Here is a 23,319-nt window from a genome sequence, read left to right as displayed (position 1 = left end):
ATTTAGAGATTATAGTAGAGGTATCCAACAAGCAGGTTATCTTTCTTATCTATAGGAGGACAAAAATGGGTAGCATGGGCTCATTTACTTGACTTATGAAATTGAGGAAGAAAGACCCATTTAAATACAGTTGCTTCAGTATTATTCCAATATAAAATCAGATATCGTCTTTGATAAAAGTTCAGGGAAACCACTTTAAGGGAATGCTTTATACCATTGTGTGAAAATTCTTAACTATGGCAGTATATTTGAAAAATAACCTGATATTTTAATGAAATATTCACTGTGATGCATCAGTCCTTTCAAATCCAGGCTTAGAATGAGGTAGTAAAATGCAATTTAAATTTAATTGTTGTACTTGGTGATTTATGTCACACTTCCAACCAAGAAAATTTGAATCTCAAATATCCAATATTTTGGGTAGAATAGCCTTCCTGCAAATCAATACAGTTAAAGTGACTGAATGCTCTAATGTATGTTTGACATTGTTGACAGTTTACGAATAGATCATATACTAACTTTCACAGCATCTCACCAATGCATTTTAGAAGGTTTGAATTCAAAAGAAGATTGATTCAAATATATCTGAGTTCAATCTGACTTCCTGGGACATTTCCCAAGATTTACTATGTAATAATTCCAAATTCTTATGCCATATAAGCTATTGAAGTTCATTTCCACAAGAGAATACAACTTGCATCCAGAGCTAGCACATGTATGCATGCATATCAGGAACTAAGATAATAAGATTAAAAGGTCCTTTTAAGAGAAAAATCTTTTCCATATCCACGTTGGGAAGAAGAAGAGAATGGTCCTGATTCCTCAGAAGGTTGCAGTTACCAGCTGTCAATCAGTACAGAGCAGCTCGTACTCAACTGTATGCGCTCTGAAGCATCAGTTTGTGAATGTCACAGCTGAACTATAATCTGTTCTTGATGGGATTCTGCTGTCCATAGTTGTACCTACTTTGGATTACTGAAAAGAGTCTTCCCGTCTTTAGTTTGGGTTTCCTGACTCTAGTTCCCTTTTTAATTTAACTATACTTTTGTGTTATGCATTCAGTCCTGGAGGCGGATCTTTTAAAATATTCTTTTTATGGCAGTTATCATTAATCTACCTGAAGATGGCTCACATCCCTTTTCCTTGCAAACAGTGAGAGCAAAAGCATTTCTATATTGTTGCTTTTCTCCTGGGCTGATCGTTCAGCCTCTGTATGTAATTTATTTATCTAGTCTCATTTTCCTGGAAAATTCCTCAGAGATATTCTGTTCTTTATTTTTCTGTGTCACTTGATTGTAGCTTTAGACATGCATATGAAGGAAGGGTGATGTGCATCATGCTTTGACTAGGGACTAATACGCTAAAATCAAAATAGGTGTGGTTTTTAATAAACCAGTTGTATTTTTGTTTGGGTTTATTGAAAAATGTATCTCAGTCAAAAATGTATTTTCAATGTCATATCTGTTGGGTGAACTGAACAATGGAAAGACAGCTGCTCAAATGATATTTGTTAGTGATTGAGCTGCATTTGATCTGACTTCCTGATTTATGGACAGGTTGATCTACTTTTAATATTCAATATTGGCTCACCTAAAAATGACTTAAAAGTAGAGATACATAACAAAGACAAATAGCAATGGCAGTGGGGATCTCTTAACCTGTTCCCTGCACTCACGACATTATTCTTCCTCTGAGTGTGTTCAGGACTACAGTAACTGATTTTCTCAAGATGTGAGCACGTGATTTTACCTGTAACTGCTGGTATCCAACATTTCTGGAGAAAAAAATGCTGAGATTTTAACAGGGTCGTTGCAGTGTTTTTTCCTGATGAAGGTGATGTGGTACTTCTCTGGAGTATGGTAACTTTCCTTTTCTCGGTAGGATAGGGGCGTTCAAGATCAAATTGAATCTTTAATTAAAGTATATGAATTCCTGAGGGATAGGACTGCAAGACTGCTTTCAAGATCTTGTAGCACCCTGTAGAAGCTGAAAGATCTATTTAATCTGACTTGACTTTATGTATTTTACAAATGTAAGCTGTCAGAGGGCTAAGAATCATTAGCCGAACTTTGTTAATGTGTTTATTAGAAGGTATGTTTGAGGTCCCTGAGATGGTATTCTCCTCAGTTTCTGAAGTCATGTTCACTCATGCTATCCTTACGAGATTAGGTTCCCTTGGTTAACTAATGAGTAGCAACTCTTGGAATTTTTGTTTTCATTCCATTCAGTACAAAGCTGTACAGTCAGACTGCCTTCTCCTCTTACAGATTGTATTTGTAAGTTCGCGCCTGAACATGATTTTCAGGGAGAATAGAGTATGAACGAGCTCTCACCTTTTCTGTGATGCATCTCATCTGCTAGGGCTGGGGAGAAGCCCAAAGTAGATAACAATTGCATACAGCACCATTTTTTTAATTTAAATGTCAGCATTAATCCAAACAAAAGTGTACGGGCATTGTTGAATTAGGTCCTGAAACTATATTTTGAGATAAAATCCATCTAAACTTTGCATGTACCAAAGAAAGAAAATAGATGGGCTAACCTGGCAGTATAGAGGAACTCTTGCAGTTTAACGATGCACAAAAGCAAGACAGACATGTTTTGGAGCAAATTTCCACGTAATTTTGGCAGATTCAATCCTATTTTTTCTTGGGATTTACATAAAAATAAATCTGCACCATCCTTTTAAAGATACTAGTCAGGATATTAGCAAGTTTGGTAAGCAGACTTAATGAAAATTTGTAGAAGCTGTATATATGTGCCAACAGATTGGCACCTTATGCTTTCACTCCTCCTTGCAACTCAGATGATTTTTTTATTATTATTATTTTTATTTTTAAATCAGCGTAGCTGGAGAGCCAGAGAGGCTGGAAGTATTAACACATTTAGCATTTAGAAGAAAGCAACAGTGTATAGCATGAATGCTTGCTTTTTTTTTTTTTTTTGGTAAGCAGAAAACTATTTTAGCTAAGAATATTAATTCCAGTACTTTATTATTCCTGTTTCTACGACTCAGATAGGCTTTTCATTAGCTTTTTACTTTGTCCTTCAAGAGAATAAAAACTGAGATGCTCTCATGGCTTCTAAACCCCTGATTGGCCAAGGTTAGCCTTATGGTGAGCCCTTCTTGTATTTAATAAAGTGCAAGTATCTCATACCTATTAAATGACCGCCTTGTATCTTCCATCCCTTAGCCAGTTATTCCTTTCCTACAATTTTCTTTCTGAGATGGCTTTCATTTTTCCTGCCAATTTTCCCGTTTCCCTGGGATGCTCTATAACAACCAAACTTGTCCTTGTAGGTCCAGTTTAAAATTCTGCTTTCCATTGCAGCTTAAAGGTGTAACGCTTAGGGTGCAGCACCATTTTGATCATGTGTCTGAGGTGTGAGCAGCACTATGCCGCAGAAATGCCAAAGTCATCAGAGCTTTACTGCTACCTCTCTTCATGGAATCCTTTGCTCAGTATTTTATTTTCATTTCTGCTTTCAGTGAATATTTAGTGAGCTCTGATTACATAATTGAATTTGATAAACTGATGGTATGTGATTGATGAGAAAGTCAGGAATAAAAGATTAGAAGATAAAATTACTTCAAGGGTTTAAGTAAATCTTCCAGAGAGCTGGGGTAATTTATAAAGCATGCTATATTCTTTATAAAAATATTCCTGTAGGGCTATTAAATTTTAGCTTCTACCAGAATTGGACTGAGTTTTGAGAATCATTTTCATGTAATACCAGCTTGATTGTGATACTTTAAATGGGAGATAGCTCTGAGTGGGTTGCAGCGTCACTGGGTTTGGAATATTTGAGTAGGAAATGTAGGGCTGAATGACAGACTTGTGGGCAGCAGTCTTTGTCTTTCAAATAAATCATTTTTTCTTGGAAAGAGATAAGTTAGAAGGAGTAAGTGGATAATTCAGAGTGAAATAATGAAGGAGGTTATGCTGCTTAAGTCTTTAAATCACTGAAAAACAGGATCAACAAATTACTTGGATAGAGGTTTATAGCGCAGATAGCAGTTTCACTGTAATCTCCCTGAATGGCTCAACTTTCTTCAGGAAAGAATAGTTTAACAAGCTCATTTCATGAGCCTCTATATACTAGCAGGTAAACATCATTGTTTTCAGGGGACTCGGCACTAATTATTTCAATTTACCTATTGGACTCTGTTACAACCCCTTCCCCTAAATACCAGCACAAGTCCCTGCCACTGCCTTTTCATCTCCAAAGGAAGCCTGACACCTTTAATCTTGCAAGGGTAGAATGACTGTCTCATAACTCCTTTGGGAGACTCCCCAAGATGTATGTGAAGCCTCTGAAAGGATTTAACATTCCGTTACTTGTTTAGAAATATCTTTGTAAAAAATTGCTTTTTGCTCCGGGTAAAATAACTGTATTTCACACTAACATTGTCTAACTCTGACTTAAATTTTTCTTTATAATGTTTTAAAATATTGGTTGATTTTACTAGTTAGGAGAAAATGGGAATTGAGATAAGACTGCTTCACAATATTTGCAGTCATTAAAACAAAAAAAAGAAGCTTTGCAGAACATAATTTCAGTCATGTAATAGAGTGGAGAAGTGCAAAAACCATCTTTGGTTTGCCTGGGACTAGCTGCTAGTTTGGATATGTTCCTATTTTCTCATATGTTGAATTGTCATAGCTTCCTGTATATACAATTTAAAGAAAATATTACTGATCTGCACTAGCTATTAATCAATTTGTTTGAAGAACAAATTGTTTAAAATGCTACAAATCAGAAAAGAGCCTTACCTCAAAATACATTTTTTAATTCAGTTTGCTAGGTCAGACTCTGTGTAATAGTTTATAAGTATTACTTTAAGATGATGTGCTTTTTTTCTGCAGAAATAACTATATCTTTCTGAAGTTAAATTCTGAAAACTAGGGAGACAATTTGTCAGTACAAATCATCGAATGTGTGTGCAGCTGATGTTCAACTCTGCAGCCGATTGTAGCAAATAGTTTGGCAACAGTCAACCTGCGACTCCTTGACCACACTCAGCAGAAGCGCAGCTGCTATCCTGGGTCTGTACGATTAGGCTGATAATGAGTCTGTGTTGCCATGTGGTCTGCTAAGTAATAAAAATTCCCTGATAAGAGGCAACGTGAAAGATAAGGGCTTAGAGAGGTTGACATCACCAGGCCGAGCTGCATACCCAGTGCCGTCCCAGTCTTTAGTGGAACACAAGGGCACCTTGAAAGCGACTGACACCTCTTGCCCTGAGCTCCTTCTTCCCTAATGTGTGTGGTTGCTGTCTTGTGGCTATCAGCTATTAAAGATTATAGTATGTGACCTGTGGATTCAAAAATTTCAGACAGCCTTGAATAGTACATGAGGTCACTTCCCCATAAACTGTAAAAGATAGCTTAAACTCTTTAAATGGCAAGTATAAAAATACCTGAGCTTAATCTAAAATAAGTTTTAACTGAATGGTGTTAGTTGCATTGGGACAACATTTGTGTATCTTTTTTTTTTTTGTATTTTATATATAAAATACACACATACACACTGTACTCCTAAAAAGCAGAGTGCAGTAATGTCTGCCTATTAAATATTATTCCATATTTTGTATTAAATCTCTGACTTTGAATGTAACTTGTGTATTTTAGATGTACACATAAACATGTTAATTTTGATTATAGAAGATATTTGTAAACTTCTAAGATTAAGTCTGTAGTTCCTACGTAGTTACAAGTAGAAATTTAACATGTAAAGTGTGAAAACATTCATCTTCCAGAGGTGACAAGGGGCGGATCTCCAGCAGGTGTAGACTTGTAATAAATCTGTGTTTGAGTGGAGCTTTGACAATTTACCAGTTGAGAATTTTGCTGCTTGGAGTATTTTGAGCATTTGTGATCCACAGGAGAACAAGAGTTTGAGACTACATGTGACCCTTGAACATTATTGAAGTACCCTAATTCAAAATCTGTTAGTGGTTTCAGGTAATGTAATTTAACACATTTTGGCAATAACGTTGAAAAACACATTAATCTTGCAATTCTGTGAGGTTTTTTTTCCTTAAACTCTTTTTTTCCATCAAAGTTCTTCGTTTACCCTGAGACTTCTCCTGCTGTGATAATCATTTCTATCCAAGATTACTCTTCTGGTTTCAATTCAAGGAATAAAAAAAAAGCTTTGAGTGGATTTAATCCACACAGAGGAGAGGGGAAAAAGCCAATAGGGCTGTTCACTGCCTGCCGCAGTAGACAATGCTGAAATTCTCATATGTATAAACAGTAAACATGGACAAAAGCTTGTTTGAGTAGGCACTTCTCTTCTAGATAAGTACCAAGGACTAAGGTTATCAAGATCTTGTGAATTCTGCCTCTAAAGATAAAGCTTAGTTATGAATATAGCAGTGTAAGCCTTAACTTATGAATCATGTTGTCTCTTATTTTACGATGGTTATTTTGAGAAGAAATGAGCTGAATATCGATGGCTTATACTATACCTGCTTAAATAGCTTACAAAACTATTTTCTCTTTGTATTTCAGATGATGTTGCACCATACTTCAAGACTGAACCAGGCTTGCCCCAGATACACTTGGAAGGAAATCGACTCGTACTTACGTGCCTTGCCGAAGGCAGCTGGCCCTTGGAATTTAAGTGGTTACGCAATGACAGTGAAATAACTGCCTACTCCAGTGAATATAAGTAAATAAAAGCTATATAATAGCCTTCTCTAAGTGTAATTGCAAAAAAACCCCAAAACAAACACCCACCCAAATCTCCAATAGCTCAAACCAGCTTTGTAGATACTGAAACATTGACAGTGGTTTTTATCATGAAAGAAGACTGGTTTTTGTAAACAAATAAGATCCCTATGAGAGAATCTCCTTTGCTAAAAATGATATTTCACACTTCAAAACAAGGGTCCTAACACAGAATTTTTAAGTACCAAAAATGCTTTTTGCTGGAGATGTAACCTTACATGTATTTGTAATAAATAGCAGGCATATTCCTTAGCTAAACGTTACATATGATGTGCTACTCATCCTTGAACAAAACTAAGCTCAGTGTGACTATTCTTTTCAATAAAATCTAGAAGAATGTGGTCTGTCTTAAATAGCATATGAAACTTTCGGATTCACTTCTGAGAATGCGAAAATTAATCTTATAGTTTAACAAACTGTTCTTCTAGCATTACGCACTTTGCTCCCAGGACCTCACTGACTCCCTCCCCATTCCGCAAGACATCCCATCAAGCAAGAGAAAAACCATACTGGGGCTAATCAGAGCTACATTTTTGCTGACAGGCAGCAGATGGCTGGCCAAATATCAAAGTGTAAAACAGTGAGGTTTTGTCTGCTTTTCTTTAATGGGAGCATTAACTGGGTCTCCCCTATGCAATTGGCAATTTCTGTAACCTTATAGAAATTTAATATTTATGCAACATATTTGTTGCTTTCAAATTTTGTTGACGTTACCTAGTGAATTCAGAAGTTATAAGGGGTGGGTGTGTGACAGACAGAGCCCTTGTGTAACAGTTGTATCTTTAGCAAACCAAGCTAAATACTGCACTTTTGTAATTACATTGCTAAAGGTAGGGAAAAGTTGTGCTCCATCACTATAGACAGAAACTACAGTATAGATTAGTATAAAAATGCAGATAATGATACAAAGTTCTATATTGTTACACAAGGTAGTCCATAATTACTTTTCTTAAAGATTTTCAAAATCGTAACCTAACATTAGTTCTATTTTCAATATTATTTACATTTACAGAGCAGTAGGGAAAAAAGTCCCTTAAATAACGTTTTAAAACTTTTTTGCGTCATTTAGCACATAAAGTATTTAGCAACTATGTTTCCAACCAAACATATACCTCTATGTGAACTCTCCTAGAAATTAAAGACTTTTGATTTAGGTGAGACCACTTAGTCCTGAGTAATTGCATCTATTAATGGTTGCTGTTTTCAAGCCTTGAGATACGCTGATACCTCAAAATGAGCCATACGCACCTACAGAATAGACTTGTGAATACTTTCTAGAAAATAAAAAAATCTCTTAATAGCGCAATTAATCACAAAAGGTTTGAGCGTCACTTTGTGTAAATGCCACTTGTTTTGATTAACAACAACAAGAGTCTGTTGTAGTTTCTTGGTAGAAGGAGCTGACAACAGCTCTTAACTGTGTAAGATGCCGAGAAAGTAAGACAAAGAAATGGTGTGGGAGGACAAAACACATGAACATGGAATCAACAAAAAGCAAAGGTTAGAACTCAAGCTTTGTAGATGTGCTAGTCACTGAGAGACTTACATTTCATGATACTGGGAGAAACCTGAATAAGAACGTGTGACATTTGAAACTAAGATCAGAATGCCGTGGTATTTCTTAAATAAGTGCATGTCCTAATACAAAATTATAATTTTACTGTATATTGCAGTATAAGTTAGAATCAGTGGATTGGATTTTATAGTGACTGTGCATACACTAGTTTGTATTAAGAATTTATAAAGCAACCTTATAAATTCTTTGTGATCGGAGATACATGTAATGAAAACAAATCAATATTGCTGACTGCAGTAACAATTTTGGTTACATCTATAAGTTAAGAGCCTTTAAAGTTTAGGCAGTGACTTTTTTCTTTTTTTTTTTTTTTTCCTTTGTTTTCTTTTGAATTAAGTTCTGGACCAGGTGTGTCTTCCATATTTGCTTTTGTGGCCTGAAGATATTAATTTATTTGAGTTTAAGAAACTAAGGTTATGTCTAAGCAGCAGTATACTTTCCTCCCAAACTACTTAAAAGTATCTGATTATTATATTTGTGTTTTTAACATTGGACACGTTTTGATTTTATTGTGTATAAAAAAAGTTAGATCAGTTTGATGCGTAAGTCCCTTGTTAAAAAGTTTGAATAGATAATAAGTTATATGACTATCTAATAAAATACATTTGGTTTTAACTGTCGTCACAATTATGAGTATTAAAAACCTGTATCCTGTAAGTTCACTTTTAACTCTTAGAGCATTTAAAATTAAAATGAGGGTGTAAATTTGAAATTAGGAATGAAACGTAAGCGTTAGCTAGCATTTTTCCTTAGGTATTTGATACTTCAGCCTTAAACTCTAACTCATTGCAGTCCTGGTGATGGAGCACGTTATGCTCTGGAAGAGAAGCTTTCTTTTATGCTTGTTGCTTTACATCTTTCTATGGAAACTTTCTAAATAGCCAGTTTCTGGTTGGCTGTACCATTCAAAGCAGAGAAACTGTCTGGTCTGACTTTCTGAAGTACTTGCACAGATCCCCAGAAACCTTAAGTAGCCTCCTGGCAGCTATACAACGGGAAGATCTTCTATCTTGAAAGTTAGAGTACATACAAAATTAAAGCAAAATTATGTCTTGTCACTGTAAAAAATGGTATTAACCTCTGATATAAATTCATTCCGTGGAAGAAAGTCTTCTTTTGCATTTAGAAAGCACTATTTGTATCCCTTCTTGCATGTCAGAAAATAAGTAGAATGATGAAAGCATAGCACAAAAAGCAGTATTTTGACTGTTAGGTCAATTGAAAAGTATATTTAAAAAAAATAATCAGACATATGAGGTGCATAAAGACTGTTTAAAATTGTAAACACAGAATTAGAAATTCCATGAGTACCTATTTATCTCTTGCCAAGATTTGTAACTTTCAAGTTAATCTCAAATAATGTAAACATATGTTGTATCTCTTTTTTAAACTTTTGTTATTTAATTCTAATTTTGCTTGCCTTACCTGCACGTTGTTACCCAGTAGGTCCACTGAGAACCCAACTGCTCAGTAGGTTTGGGCTGTCTTGGAATTTCCAACGTAGATGGGATTTTCCCTGTAAATTTTTAAAAGATTTTCTTTTCTTCAGGCAACATATTAAGAATATTTCCTGCTGAAACATTAATAAGTCAGAAAAGAAAACCAAAGTAGGACACTTCTGATCTAATTGATTTGTTTTGTCCTAGTGACAGAAAAACTAACTCTGCGTTACTGTCTTAGTACTGATGAATGCCAAAGAAAGAAGCCTTTAATATTGGCTCAGTTTAATAGACAAGCAGAGGAATAAATGTTAGCTGAGTACAATACTAAATCTTTATGGGAGGAAGAAAAGCTTGTTAAGCTATAAACTATTTGGTAAAATGAACTGTAAAAATGAATTGTCAATATTTATTTGTCAGAATCTTTAATTTATTTTTTTTAATTTTTTTTTTTATAATGAAGTTTTGTAACAATCATCTGCCTGGCAGAGAAGGAAATTATTCTGTAAGGAACTAGGGAAGCCTTATGTCCTATTGATTTCTATCTTATGCCTTGTATTGTCACCTATTTTCTCACTCTATTTCCTATGGCATACTCATCAGGCAAGAGGCCACGTGGGTAATTCAGAGTTACATACTCACTGGCCAGCAAGTATTTGTGTGCTGATTGATGAGTTTACTGTAACTCCCAAACAGAGCACTGTTTTGAGTCTTCCTTATCTTCCCAGTACAAATTGTCATAATTACTGGAGAAAATTTGCCGATTGCTCCAAAGGAGGTCATGAGGAGTCAGCTTAGGCACACAGGCAGACAGACAATACAATTCCCTACAACTCGTATGCTTGGGAAGCCAGGGTCTCCTAGGAATCACAGTAGATTGCTAAAATTTGTCCATGGTGTTGGGCTCTGGTTTAATTCACTGTATTTGGTTGTCTGACCTATTTGCTATAGTGCATTTGATTGTAATTATAATGCAGTGATTATAGTCTTCATTTATCACTTAAACTAGATTTCTTCTACCTCCTTTGTTTTTATGCTGTCTGATCCTGTTCAGATATTAAGCTCCGTATGTGAGTGTGTAGAGTATATGTGAGTAAGAGAAGAGATGCTTTCTTTTAGTGGAATTATATTTTGAAGATTAAAATTCAGCAGTTTTATTTTTCCTTATCTTTTCATAAAGACTTTCATTAATCCTACCATAATATCTCCAGAAGGTGATCGGGGGAATATGCGCTTTGATTAATGTTTGTTTAATGCAGGATTATCTATATTATTCATGTGTTTTATTCACATTAAAACTGTGCCTATCAGCTCATTTTCATGTTGAGTAATCAGATATAGTTGGATGAGGAAGGTGAGCATTAGCGGACTAAGTGACTTTTTAAGCATAGTGAAGGGCAGAACAAATACAACGTACAGTGCACTGTGTCTTTTCCAGTATTCTTCTGAGTTACAGTGCTCACACAGTGCAGTAACCATCTTTTTTTCATTGGAAAGCTTTGATATTTCTTGCAGGTCTTCCTAATGCCTACATTTAGATTGCAGTCTTCTTGTGCCACCTCTGAACAAATTACCAGGCATCTTTGCCTTATGAATGAGGGTAGATAAAACTAAGGAAAACATTTAAGTCTATATTTCAAGAGAATTTGTGGAGAACTAATTAGTATTTATCAAATGTAGAACTTAAGACTGAAAGATATTTTATGCATTTTAAGTGGGTTTTTTTCTTCTATATAGTACAGACAATATTGTAGCCAAAGACCAGAGATTATGTGAGAATGTTGTTTGTAAGAAAAAATACAATAAGCATTTGAGACAATGTGTAAAATATTAGAGGAGAAATAAGAAATGCCACATGAAGTAGCATTGATCTGCCTTTAGGAAGAAGTGCACCATAATTCTGCATTTTGTGTTATAGGTACATCATCCCAGCTTTGCAGAGGTCTGATGCTGGCTTTTATCAGTGTGTCGTACGGAACAGGATGGGGGCATTGCTGCAAAGAAGATCTGAAGTTCAAGTGGCATGTATGTTTGAATGGAAGTTATTCTGTGATTCATTAGCTAACTGATTCTTCTCGCGGGTAAAAACCCAACACACCAATAATATTTGCTAGTCTGAAAAGTTATTAGTTACCATATTTAATAAATTTTAAAGTTATTGCATCACAACAAGTTTCACACTTACACTAGTTATCTTCCGGGAAACAGTTCAAAGCAGTGCAACATTAAGTCTTTAGAGCAAGCTTTGAGCCATTCAAAGCCATCAAACCGAGATCATTTGGAGATAGCTGTAGCATGAGAAAACTATTATACCTTTCCCTGAATACACAGGGATTAAGAAAGGCCATATAGCACAAAATAAACAATCAATCAAAACAAAACAAAACAAAAAGCCCAGAGGACAGCAGAGGATATCTGAAAGAAAACTGTACGGTGGAGATAGCTCCATGAAGATTTCAGATTGTAATTCTTGCAATACAAAATAAGCGGTTGTTTCACAGCGAAAAACTTGCTAACCAAACTTTAAAAGTCTGTTCTCAACACCTTTCTGAACCAAACCTCCAATGTTTGTACCTCTTTAGTTTGCACTATGCAGAATTTTTCAGAGTTGACCTCTGATTTGTTATCTAACTTCCATTTGGAAATGTTAAATTGATTTTCTCAGTAGTTAGTGCTAGTTAACATGACCTAAGAAATGATTGCATACTCTAATTTTCTTTTTTTTTCAGTTAACATATAGAAAATATAATCCAAATAACTTGTTTGGAAATAATCATAAAATTAGGCCTTATTCTTTTTTCAAAGTAAAAACATAAAAAAATTTTTAAAAAGACAGATTTGTATACTGCGTGTAAGCAATCTGATGCATGGATCAAATTTCTCTTCCTCAGGGTCAGTAACTGGAAATTCAGTAGTAGTAAATGTCACTTGATAAGTGGAATTTAGATGAATTATTTATTAGAAACCCAGTTCCAAGGAACTGATTCAAGTTAATCACTATGTCATGAAGGAAAATACGTGGAATTTCCTGTGTTTTAAAATAAAAACAGTTGCAAATGATACTACGTAAGTTTTGGTATCATGTTCACCAGTTTACTGTATTACAGTAAATTATGTTACTATATCTGTAATGTCAGTAATATCAGTAACATGGTGTTTGATCTCTCAGTGTTATTGTTTCAGAGATGCTGGAAGCTAATGTAAAAATAAACTGCTGCTAAAATGTTTTCCTTCCCTGCCTTCTACCAACCCTTATGCCCCTGCTGTGTACACCTCCTAGTGATCTTGTGCTCACTCTGACATGTGTCAGACCCTTGCAAGTACTTTTCTGAATATTCGTCTTCTGTTTTAGTGAATTATATCAGGTCACAGAGGATCTAATGAAAGCTGGTGTGAGAGAGCATAACTATGAGTGGGGTGGGGGACCTCCAACAAGGTTAGAAGGGGAAAATGGAGCAGGGGATGGTGAGGGTGAGATGCTTCTCATTCTGCAGCAGTGAGCCGTTAGATTAGCCTAGATGCCTCTGGAGTTGCATCTACAGGTGTGGTTTCAGGGGACAAAGGCTTTGGTAGCAGTACCAGAGAAAAACGTACCCATTTTCTCCTCCATCCCACTAATCGTTCCTGCTCTTGTATTGCAATGTAGCACACTATCCCTTTAGGCTCAGCAGGAAAGCTTGTTTGTGCAGCTGTGGACTGGGAAACTTCTCCAAAATTTAAAAAAAGCAACAATTATTTTGTAGAGTTTGTTAAAATAGTTTTTTTTCCCGCCCCCCGTCTGATTCCCTACACAGCTGTACAGGCAGTTGTACTGGCATAGTGGAGGGAGCAATTCTTGAGGAAGTACTTGTGGGAACAATAGTGAGAAGGAGACACAGGAACACTTTACCTTGATACTGCTGCTAAAGAATTTTGTCTCCTGAAAAGACAGCTTTATTCCCCTCTGAATGAGGGAAGGATTTGCAGTGAAGTGTTTTGTTTCTCCAGGCTTTTTTGTGTGTGTGTTTGGTTGTTCTTGAGAGAGAAAGAAGTGTAATTGTTTACTTTTCTCCGGTTTTAATTTTTCCCCCATTTAATTTGTAGTTCTGCATTGCTGAACAAGGCTAAAAAGCTATCCCTTAAGACTTCTCTGTCTGAATTAAGCCGTCTATTTATTTATTTATTTATTTATTTATTTTCACTGATAAAGACATTGAGACAAAGCAAAGCAGATCTTACATGACTTAGGAGACTTTTGGTCATGAGCCTATAGTGACATATATGGCTTCTATAGTGCAACTTGTCAGTCAGACTTGCATTTTATTCCTGCAAATTAAAGTGTTCTACAAGTTTTAAATACCCTCTTTCTCCTCTACCCAGGGTAGCTACTGATACCATGTGGTTGTTTTCTGTATTTTAACGTTTTTGATCTAAATTAATTGATTTAAGGTGTGTGGATATAATGAAGTACCTGATATTTTACCGTATTTTACTTTTTGGTTATTCTTGAAGACATATCAGAAAGCAGCATTCCAAGGGGTTACGAAAGGGTCATCTTGTCCAGTCATCGAGAGTTACAGGGACCTGTATGTTAGATGTTTAACTCAGAAGGGTTCACAGGAAATGAACTATTTTTGCCACTGGCTAGAGGATGCTTCCCAATACCCTTAAACTCAAGATCTCTAGTGAAAAATTGAAAGGCACAATTACAACGTGCACTGAGAAAGATCTGAGGTATTTTCCATGTCCTAGATCTCTGAAGTAGCAGGCAACTTGTTAAATAATTTAAAAAATGTTCTCAACGCATGCTAACATATTACTTAGCTGAATGGGAACAGATATTTGTGAGAAAACTGCTGAGTAAATCTTAATTACAGAATGGGCTTAAAAACTCTTGGATTGTGAAGAGTAAAATAATCATACGACGGTGAAGTTAATTAGATCCACCTACGCGGTTTGAAACTTCTTTCAAGTAGATGATCTGATTACAGTTGTAAGAAATATGGAGCAACAGAGGAAGTACAATGCTGATTATGTCTGAATAAATAACTTGAAAATCACAAAGATGATTAAAGCTTCTTTAAAATACCATGTGTTTTTAATTTCTGCTCTTGTTCTGTCTCTTCTCATCTCCTGCAATCCACAAACCTGAGAGTAGTCTTATGTGTTTCAATGTCCTTTGCATCCCTCTGCAGCAGAGAACTTGTAAAGAATCCTGCGGTCCTTAAAAAAAAAAAAAAAAGGGAATTCAGTGGCAGAAACCAGAATAGTTCTCTGTGTGTGTGTCAGTTTCTTAGTTTAAAGCAAATTAAAATGCATAGAAGTTCTTTGGAGGGTGAAGTAGGAGCCTACAGCCCTGTTTATTTTAATGCATAGGAATGTGATACAAAAGGCAAAAGAATCATATAAAATAGAATCGTTTAGGTTGGAAAAGACCTTTAAGATCATCTAGTCCAACTGTTAACCTAGCACTGCCAAGTCCACCACTAAACCATGTCCCTAAGCACCACATCTACACGTCTTTTCAATACCTCCAGGGATGGTGACTCAACCACTTCCCTGGGCAGCCTGTACCAGTGCTTGATAACCCTTTCGGTGAAAAAATTTTTCCTAATATCCAGTCTAAACTTCCCCTGGTGCAACTTGAGGCCATTTCCTCTTGTCCTACTGCTTGTTACTTGGGAGAAGAGACCGACCCCCACCTCACTACAACCTCCTTTCAGGTAGTTGTAGAGAGCGATAAGGTCTCCCCTCAGCTTCCTTTTCTCCAGGCTAAACAATCCCAGTTCCCTCAGCCGCCCCTCATCAGACTCGTTCTCTAGACCCTTCACCAGCTTCGTCGCTCTTCTTTGGACGCACTCCAGCCCCTCAATGTCTTTCTTGCAGTGAGGGGCCCAAAACTGAACACAGTGTTTGAGGTGCGGCCTCACCAGTGCCGAGTACAAAGGGGGACGATCACTTCCCTAGTCCTGCTGGCCACACTATTGCTGATACGAACCAGGGTACTACTGGCCTTCAACAAGAAGAACAAGAAGAAAATGTTCACTGAATTTTTACAAGGACTCCATAGATACGTGAACTTGTCTATGAAATAAAACCTTCGGAGGCAGAGGTTCTGCAATTGTAGTTTTCTTTCTTCCATTAAAATTTTTGTTAAAAGCTGCTCTTTAATACTACTGATGCCTTTGTAAATGTCAAAGATCTAGATATACTATTTAAATCGTAGTGCCAGAAGAACTAATAGCCACCAATATGACTATAGCCTTGTTATTTTGATATCCGTTTGGGTATAATGGCTTACTAGCATAGATCTGACTATATATTGATTTGACTACAGATGGTACAGCTGCTTGTCTATTTGTGTAGCTATGGATAAAAGGATAAAAAAAGCCAAGGTGACCAAAAAAACTGATAAAATTATATAAGCCATTTGCATTCCTTTGCATTGCACAGGCATTTCTTTTATATTGTGCAAGGGTTTATTTAAAAAAAAAAAAACCAAAACAAACCTCCATTAAGATGTCACTTTCAGTTAAAAACGCTCAGTTATTGCAAAAGAACACTGAGGCCATGCAGTACTGCTGACTGATGCACTTCTTGTGTGAACTAGCAGCACTTGCATTGCCTTATGCCTTACGTTCATCCAAATCTGTATTAATCAAAACTGTCTCATGATCTGTAGTGTCATATTGACTAATTATAGCAATGCCAATGACTATTGTAGAACACATTATTTCTCTGTGCGCTGAAAAGAAATGGGAAGAGAGACAAGAACTTCCAGGACTCTTAATATAATTTTTTCTTTGCAGACATGGGAAATTTCATGGACGCAAACCAGAGAAAAACAGTGACTCAAGGACAAGCTGCAGTTCTAAACTTCCTACACATACTCAGCTATCCAAGACCACAAGTGACATGGTTTAGAGACGGGCACAAGATTATACCAAGCAGCAGAATGTAAGTCAATTTAAAGCTCAAAATACCTCCACCCTAAAACATGATTAATTATATTTGATAACGCAACTTACATTTTAAGTACACTAATTAAGGTTTAAAGAGAATAAAGTAGCCTTGTTCATACTAAGTTTGAGATAAATGGCTATTTTAAGACCGTCTCTGAACTTCCTAAGCAGTTTGACAAAATAATTCATGTGGTTTTAATGGTCCTGGTGCAGCACAAGGGACTAGATACGCAGAATGTCTGCGCTTCCTTCACGCTATTCGTTTTCATGACACAGTTTGGAAAAGTAAATGCTCATCTCTCAATTACGTTCACTTGAGTGGACTAACTTAATGAATACTGAGATTTTTCTTTTTTAATATACGAGTCTGATTTTTTTTTGCATGGAGTTATGCTTAATACTATTTTTCTCATGATAAAATTCTAAATATTGCTTATTTTTTCCTTATCTTTTTAGCCCACAATGACAGTTTTATTTCTTTTTGACTAATTAGCAGCTCACCCACTAATGGCACACTACTTGCACTTTGATTAGTTATTATCTCAAGGTGTGCTCATTTATCCTTTCCTGAAACAGTTATGAAGCTATCCTGTGTTTTTACCTGCACAGTTTTATTTAGAGACTGAAGAGGTTAGCGGTAACATTAAAAAACGTAGATAAAATCTTTTTTTACTTGCCTAATTTATTAGGAAACTGTTGAAATGCTAAGAATGTTGGTTATTTTTATCTGTGTATTATATTTTCATGTTTTCAAAGGGATAGATGTGCTAGCAACTGATGGTAATGGGATATTGCTAAGTTCCAGAAGGGGTGGTGAGTCTTTAGAGTTTATATTAGAAAGGGAAAATTCTTCTTGGATTTTAATTTTATTAATCTGTACTGTATATTTTACTGCTGCTTATGTGCATTTTTTAAACCTGAAAGCTAGTATTACAGGCTCTTTGAAACTGTTAAAATTAGTATTGCAGGGATGTGAAGAAACTGTGTAATAATTTATGAATAATTTAATAGTAATTTGATGGGAAACAGCTGGAAGATGAAACAATGGGTTTCTGGGCAATCTCTTGAAGAGAGCTAAGTGACAAATCCTGAGTTATTAACCATTAAGAATCTACTTTCTCCACTCCTGCCACGTTACAAATTTTCTTTTGTCAATGCTGAGAATACACAAATCATCAATGTCTGAAAATGAGATTTGTGTGAAGTCTCTTAGTGTTTGGGAAAATTGCAAGTAGAGGTACGTGTGTCATATTCATTAATATAAAATCCTAATTTTCATATGCTATGCTTTATTCTTACTCCTACCCTGCTGGGATTGTTAGGGTAAAATCACTTGTAATTCATAGCACTGTGGTAATGGTTACAAATGGGAAAACTGTAAAACACTGTTCTATAGTAGAGGTGAAATATACCTAAAGGTTTCCACATATATTTTATTTCCCTGGTCAGAAATTTTGTCTGAAAGGAATTTGAGGACATTTGTCTGGCCTGTGTAGGAATTTCTGAATACTTTTGCAGTAGAAGTACATATGCTGAAAGTGTGAACCTCCTTGGAAGTTTGATATATGTCGTATAGCAAGCCTGATAAGTTCAGGAAGTGACAAATTTATGGTACACGTACCAATCATCAGTGCACTCTATGTGTAGTAGGTCTGCTGCTCCCTCAAAAGTATTGGAAAAGCCATATAGCATCTACTCACATATTGCTGTCTGTGAAATTCTGGAAGTAAATATGGCAGCCCTATAAATGCAGGAAACCCGAGACACGGAAAGGATGCGTATAAAACTGTGAGAAATGTAAAAATATATTACGGGAACTCTGTTTCTTATCTGTGGAGCAAGTTGTGCATTTAACATGGTTTTTTTGTACACAAAGAAGTGTATCAATTTAGCTGATCAGTTTAGCAGGTGATCCAGTTAGATTGATGCATCAGTCTAACTGGATCACCTGCTAAACTGATCAGTTAAATTGATACAACCACCTTGTATGGATGCTCTTTAAACTGATTAAAAGGACCTTATATTGCTAAATCAATATAAAGCTTTTTTAATCCTCTTAAACAAGCTTACAATGATTTGGCTGAATCAATCAGCTAGTCTGTCAGCTATAATGATTTCTAAGAGTGACATCGCTGCAGTGTATGCAGACTGAGGAAATAAGTAGTGCTAAAAATGGGGACAGTAAGTGGTGGTTATGGTACAATTCATTCAAATAGTTGGTCAAATTAACTCTTACTCATGCAAGAGCCTTAATGTACACATACTTAACACTGCACCATTTTTATGCCATAATAATGATCCTGATGCTTATTTACACAGAGCTACTGTCACCACTAGAATGAATTCGTTTCACTGATGTGAAAACAGAGAGTGTGCTGAGTTGTCCTTATGTGAGAAATATGAAAGATCAAAAGTAAGGACTAGTTCAGAGAAAAAAATAATTGTTAAGATGTTTCAAGGAATGTCATTTAATTGGCTCTGCAGTAGGGTTTACCTAGCAGGTTTAAGGTGGTAAATGCTGATGTCTTTCTCCTTCACTGTTTACTGATATTTAGGACATTTATGGGGAGGGGTTCTGCCAGCTATTCAGCATTCCAAAAGTGTATTTCTAGGGAGCCAAGATAACAGAATTGCTGAATTGTCAAAAAATTCTGGTATCACTATAGGTATTATTTTAAAGATACTTTACAATATGTCAAATAAGACTCTTATTTGTTCTTTGTGTTTCCTAATAATTATTTATACACATTAAAACAGTTGCTAGTTCTAACATCATAGAATGATAGAATAGTTTGGGTTGGAATGGACCTGTAAAGATCATCTAGTCCAACCTCCCCTGCAATAAGCAGGGCCATCTTCAACTAGATCAGGTTGCTCACAGCCCCATCCAACCTGACCTTGGATGTTTCCAGGGACGGGGCATCTACCAGCTCTCTGCGCAACCTGTTCCAGTGTTTCACCACCCTCATAGTAAAAAATTTCTTCCTTATATCTAGTCTGAATCTACCCTGCTTTAGTTTAAAACCATTACCCCTTGTCCTATCGCAACAGGCCCTACTAAAAAATCTGTCCCCATCTTTCTTATAAGCCCCCTTGAAGCATTGAAAGGCCGCAATAAGGTCTCCCCAGAGACTTCTCCCCAGAGACTTCTCTTCTCCAGGCTGAACAACCCCAACTCTCTCAGGCTTTCCTCACAGGAGAGGTGTTCCATCCCTCTGATCATTTTTGTGACCCTCCTCTGGACCTGCTCCAACAGGTCCATGCATTTCCCGTGCTGAGGACTCCGGAGCTGGACGCAGTACTCCAGGTGGGCTCTCACCAGAGCAGATATTCCTGAATTCTGATGACCAGGTGTAACAAAACTGTAATTTCCTGTTTCTCTTACTGATCATTAAGCTGAAAAGTCTCAGTTGTTTAGGCTGGGGGGAAAAAAAAAAAAAAAGATTTAGTGTATAGCTTAGGTTTCACCTTTTTTTAGTCAGAATGGTAATCCTACTCTGTGAGTGTGCATGGCTGTGATATTTTCCGAGAGAATGTTTTCTTTGAGACATAGGCAATTTTTTTCAGACTGCATATTCTGTTTAATTTAACTGGTAGTGTAACTCAGGGTGGAATTTTGCAGCAAATAACTATGTATTAATTCCCATTTTAGTGGTGTTGCTGCCATAATATTTTGTTAAAGTTCCCTAGATAAAAACAAGAATAACATGACAAGTTCCTCTTAAATGAGTGGGCATGTAAAGTCAGCAAATCCCTGTATAATATATGAATGTGAAACAAATGGCCTACATATACTCATGGGGTTGTTGTTATAGTTTATGACTTAAGGCAACTAACAAATCTGCAGCAGAGCTAGTGCGACATGATGGTGTGTATTTAAAAATTTAAGTCCTAAAATTTTCTCCCCCCGCCGCTTAGTACAGTGTGCATGTATATTCATTTTGGCTTTTGTGTGTTATCTGTCACCAAAGCCTCAGCTTGATATTTTAAAGGGGTGTTTCTAGATCATCAGAAGGAAACTGTGTACATGCTAGAGAAGTATGAAGTGGAGAATCAGAGAGAAGACCAAAAGATCAATAGCAAGAGAAAATAAGCAAGGAGAGGAATTAGGGTTTGGGATGTTGTTTATTTTTATCTTACACGAAAATGTCCCAAGAAGTTTTAGAAAAGACTTCACGTTACACCTAGACAGATTAATGTTTTCCAAATACACCAGTAGACTAATGCAGAATTGCAACTGTACTGTTATCCAGGGTCTTGACTGATGGGACGATTTCGCCTGTTTCCCCTCACATCTTACAGAAAACAATAGCCTCTCTAAAGGTAACTTCATCAAAAGAAATTGCTACTCTGAGATGTCAAGTCTTCAGCTTGCCTTGCCTGGGTGTACTTCATCAGACTTAAAAGCAGAGTGCATTTAAATTTCTTTACACAAGGCATGTACGGTGCCTTGGAGAGGCACAAAGGACAGTAGCACCGTCAAGGTCTACAATTGCCTTTCAGTTGCGGTATTGAGGAATTAAATTCTTAGTACTCTTAGAGGATTTTTTTACCTTTTTCGAAGTGAAGGACTTTTTCACTGAAAACGTTCACTCTAGCCATCAATTCATTTATTGTTGGTTTCTTCTTTAAGAAGAAAACTTCTACTATGAAGACATTATTACTCTCCTCATTAACTTTCTTACAATGAAACTATTTTTTCCCCTAGTAAGCTGCAGTTAGATGAATATTAACTTATGTCTTTTGTTAGTGGAATTATGTCTGACACAAAACTGTAAAGTTCATTTTTGGCATACAAAGGCACTTCTGGGGTGTCCCTTTCAGAGGGCTGGACGTTTTGTCGCTTAGTTAACTGTTAATGAACCAAAACACTTTACAAATGTACTTCATCCCACTAGACAGGGAAGATGAATTGCATTGCCTTTAGGTATATGTGAGTTTAATATCTGTTTTTTGCAGTAAGAACAATTCATTATGCATTTGAATGTGTGAGGTCATTACTAACTCTTATAGAGAATAAATGTGCTGACATATTGTGGAATGAAAATATGGTAGGTACAAGCAACTGTCAGATATGACTTGCTGTGGTTTTGAACACTCATAATACCTTGCAAACAAGCAAAGCTGGTGCAGATTTACTAGCCATTTGTTAAGGCAAAATTGTAAATATATTAATGACAGTCTCAAAAAAAAGTAGCTGTAGCTAAATGGCTTTAAAAGATGAGAAAAATTAAAATATCTGGGAATAATACATCAGATTTTGGGCTGATATTAGCATTAGATTAGGTTTTGCCTTGATGATAGCCACTCAATTAATGTGCCATGTATATATTTTTCACTTTAAAACAAACACCACTTCATTTTTATATGAGCAGTTCTAGTGCCAGCAATGCAGTTCTCTACGAATACTAGCCTGTCATACAACTTTCGTTAGTTGCACATAATTACTTTTCACATACACCGGATAATAGTTTAATTAAAATTGTGATGATTAGCATTAGAGAACAATAAATTCAGAGACTGTCAACTCTGCAGTGTATTAGCTGAGCAATACTTTAAGAAAAAAAAAAGTTTGCAGATCTCTTAAGTCTGCTAACATTGTGGAGTGACACCTCTCAGCAGTAAGAGACGTGACAAAAAACCTATAAGCTGTTTTTATCTGTCTGTACCTTTTGCAGGCTCCACATTAATTTTAAAGTCAGTACCTGAAAAAGAAGAATATTTTGTAGAATTAAATTATTTCCTTAAACTGAAATTCATTAGTACCCTGTTATTCATTTATTTAACCAAACTTCTGCATTGAGTAATTTCCATTTGAAGGAACAGGCAGCACTAGGAATCATCTTACATAAAATTTTACTGTTATCCCCAAGGCTCATATGCATATGAAAGACTGTAGGGAAATCTCCCGTCATCTCTTCAAGTACTCAGTTTGAGTAGTCCTGCATGCTGTCAGTGGACTATTTTGAGTATTATTGTCTACTGTGTTCAGTAGAGGAAAACGTTAGCACCTCAGGGTAAGCAAATCCCAGGATTATTTTCTAAAGCTGTTTGACTTGTCTAGATTCAACCTCACTGTTTTTCTCTCTGCTCATAGTTTGTTTGCCACAGGTTTTAAACATATGTTTCAAAAGTTAATTTATTCAGACCTCTTAACTTTTAGGGTGAAATCTCGTGTGTTGGTTAGATGAAGGGAGAGGAAGACCAAATCATATTTGGGGACCATGTATGTGCTGAATGCAGGGTGCGTAGGAGCGACACAGCCCATCGTAGGGTGGAAGAGGGACAGTAGAAAAAAAATTGCTGCCAAAGAACATGCCTTTTAGCAAGGCTCATTTAGAAGTGGATTCCTCCCAAGAGAGACACTCCAACTGATGAGATGTGAGGCACATTTTGGGATTTGACCAATATGTTTCATTACAAATTTGGACCACAAACCACAGAGGGTTTTTTAATATATATTTTTTTCATGAGCCAGGGGAAGTTGCTGCCATTATGCTAGCACTGTAAAATCCATATTTTTTGCTAGAAAAAAAGTGGATGCTTGGAACTAATATTGTGTTTTAATGGGCCTCAGCTGCTCTACAGTATCTTTCAGCACAATCTTCAACAGCTGTAAATCTCAA

The 23,319-nt window shown here is 36.2% G+C and overlaps 1 protein-coding gene across 2 annotated transcripts in view; it reads left to right on the top strand.

Moving 5' to 3' along the window:
• SDK1 (sidekick cell adhesion molecule 1) overlaps nucleotides 1-23,319 on the top strand; it is a 413,144-nt gene that overhangs the window by 114,358 nt on the left and 275,467 nt on the right. For both annotated transcript variants that reach the window (XM_050905714.1, XM_050905715.1), the window contains 3 exons: nucleotides 6,519-6,678; nucleotides 11,671-11,777; nucleotides 16,541-16,688. In XM_050905714.1, the coding sequence (XP_050761671.1) occupies nucleotides 6,519-6,678; nucleotides 11,671-11,777; nucleotides 16,541-16,688 (415 nt within the window). The remainder of the gene's footprint in view (nucleotides 1-6,518; nucleotides 6,679-11,670; nucleotides 11,778-16,540; nucleotides 16,689-23,319) is intronic.

The sequence above is a fragment of the Gymnogyps californianus genome, chromosome 15 (genome assembly GCF_018139145.2).
Source record: "Gymnogyps californianus isolate 813 chromosome 15, ASM1813914v2, whole genome shotgun sequence".
Classification (NCBI taxonomy): Eukaryota; Metazoa; Chordata; class Aves; order Accipitriformes; family Cathartidae; genus Gymnogyps; species Gymnogyps californianus.
This window is presented reverse-complemented; position numbering and strand designations above follow the sequence as displayed.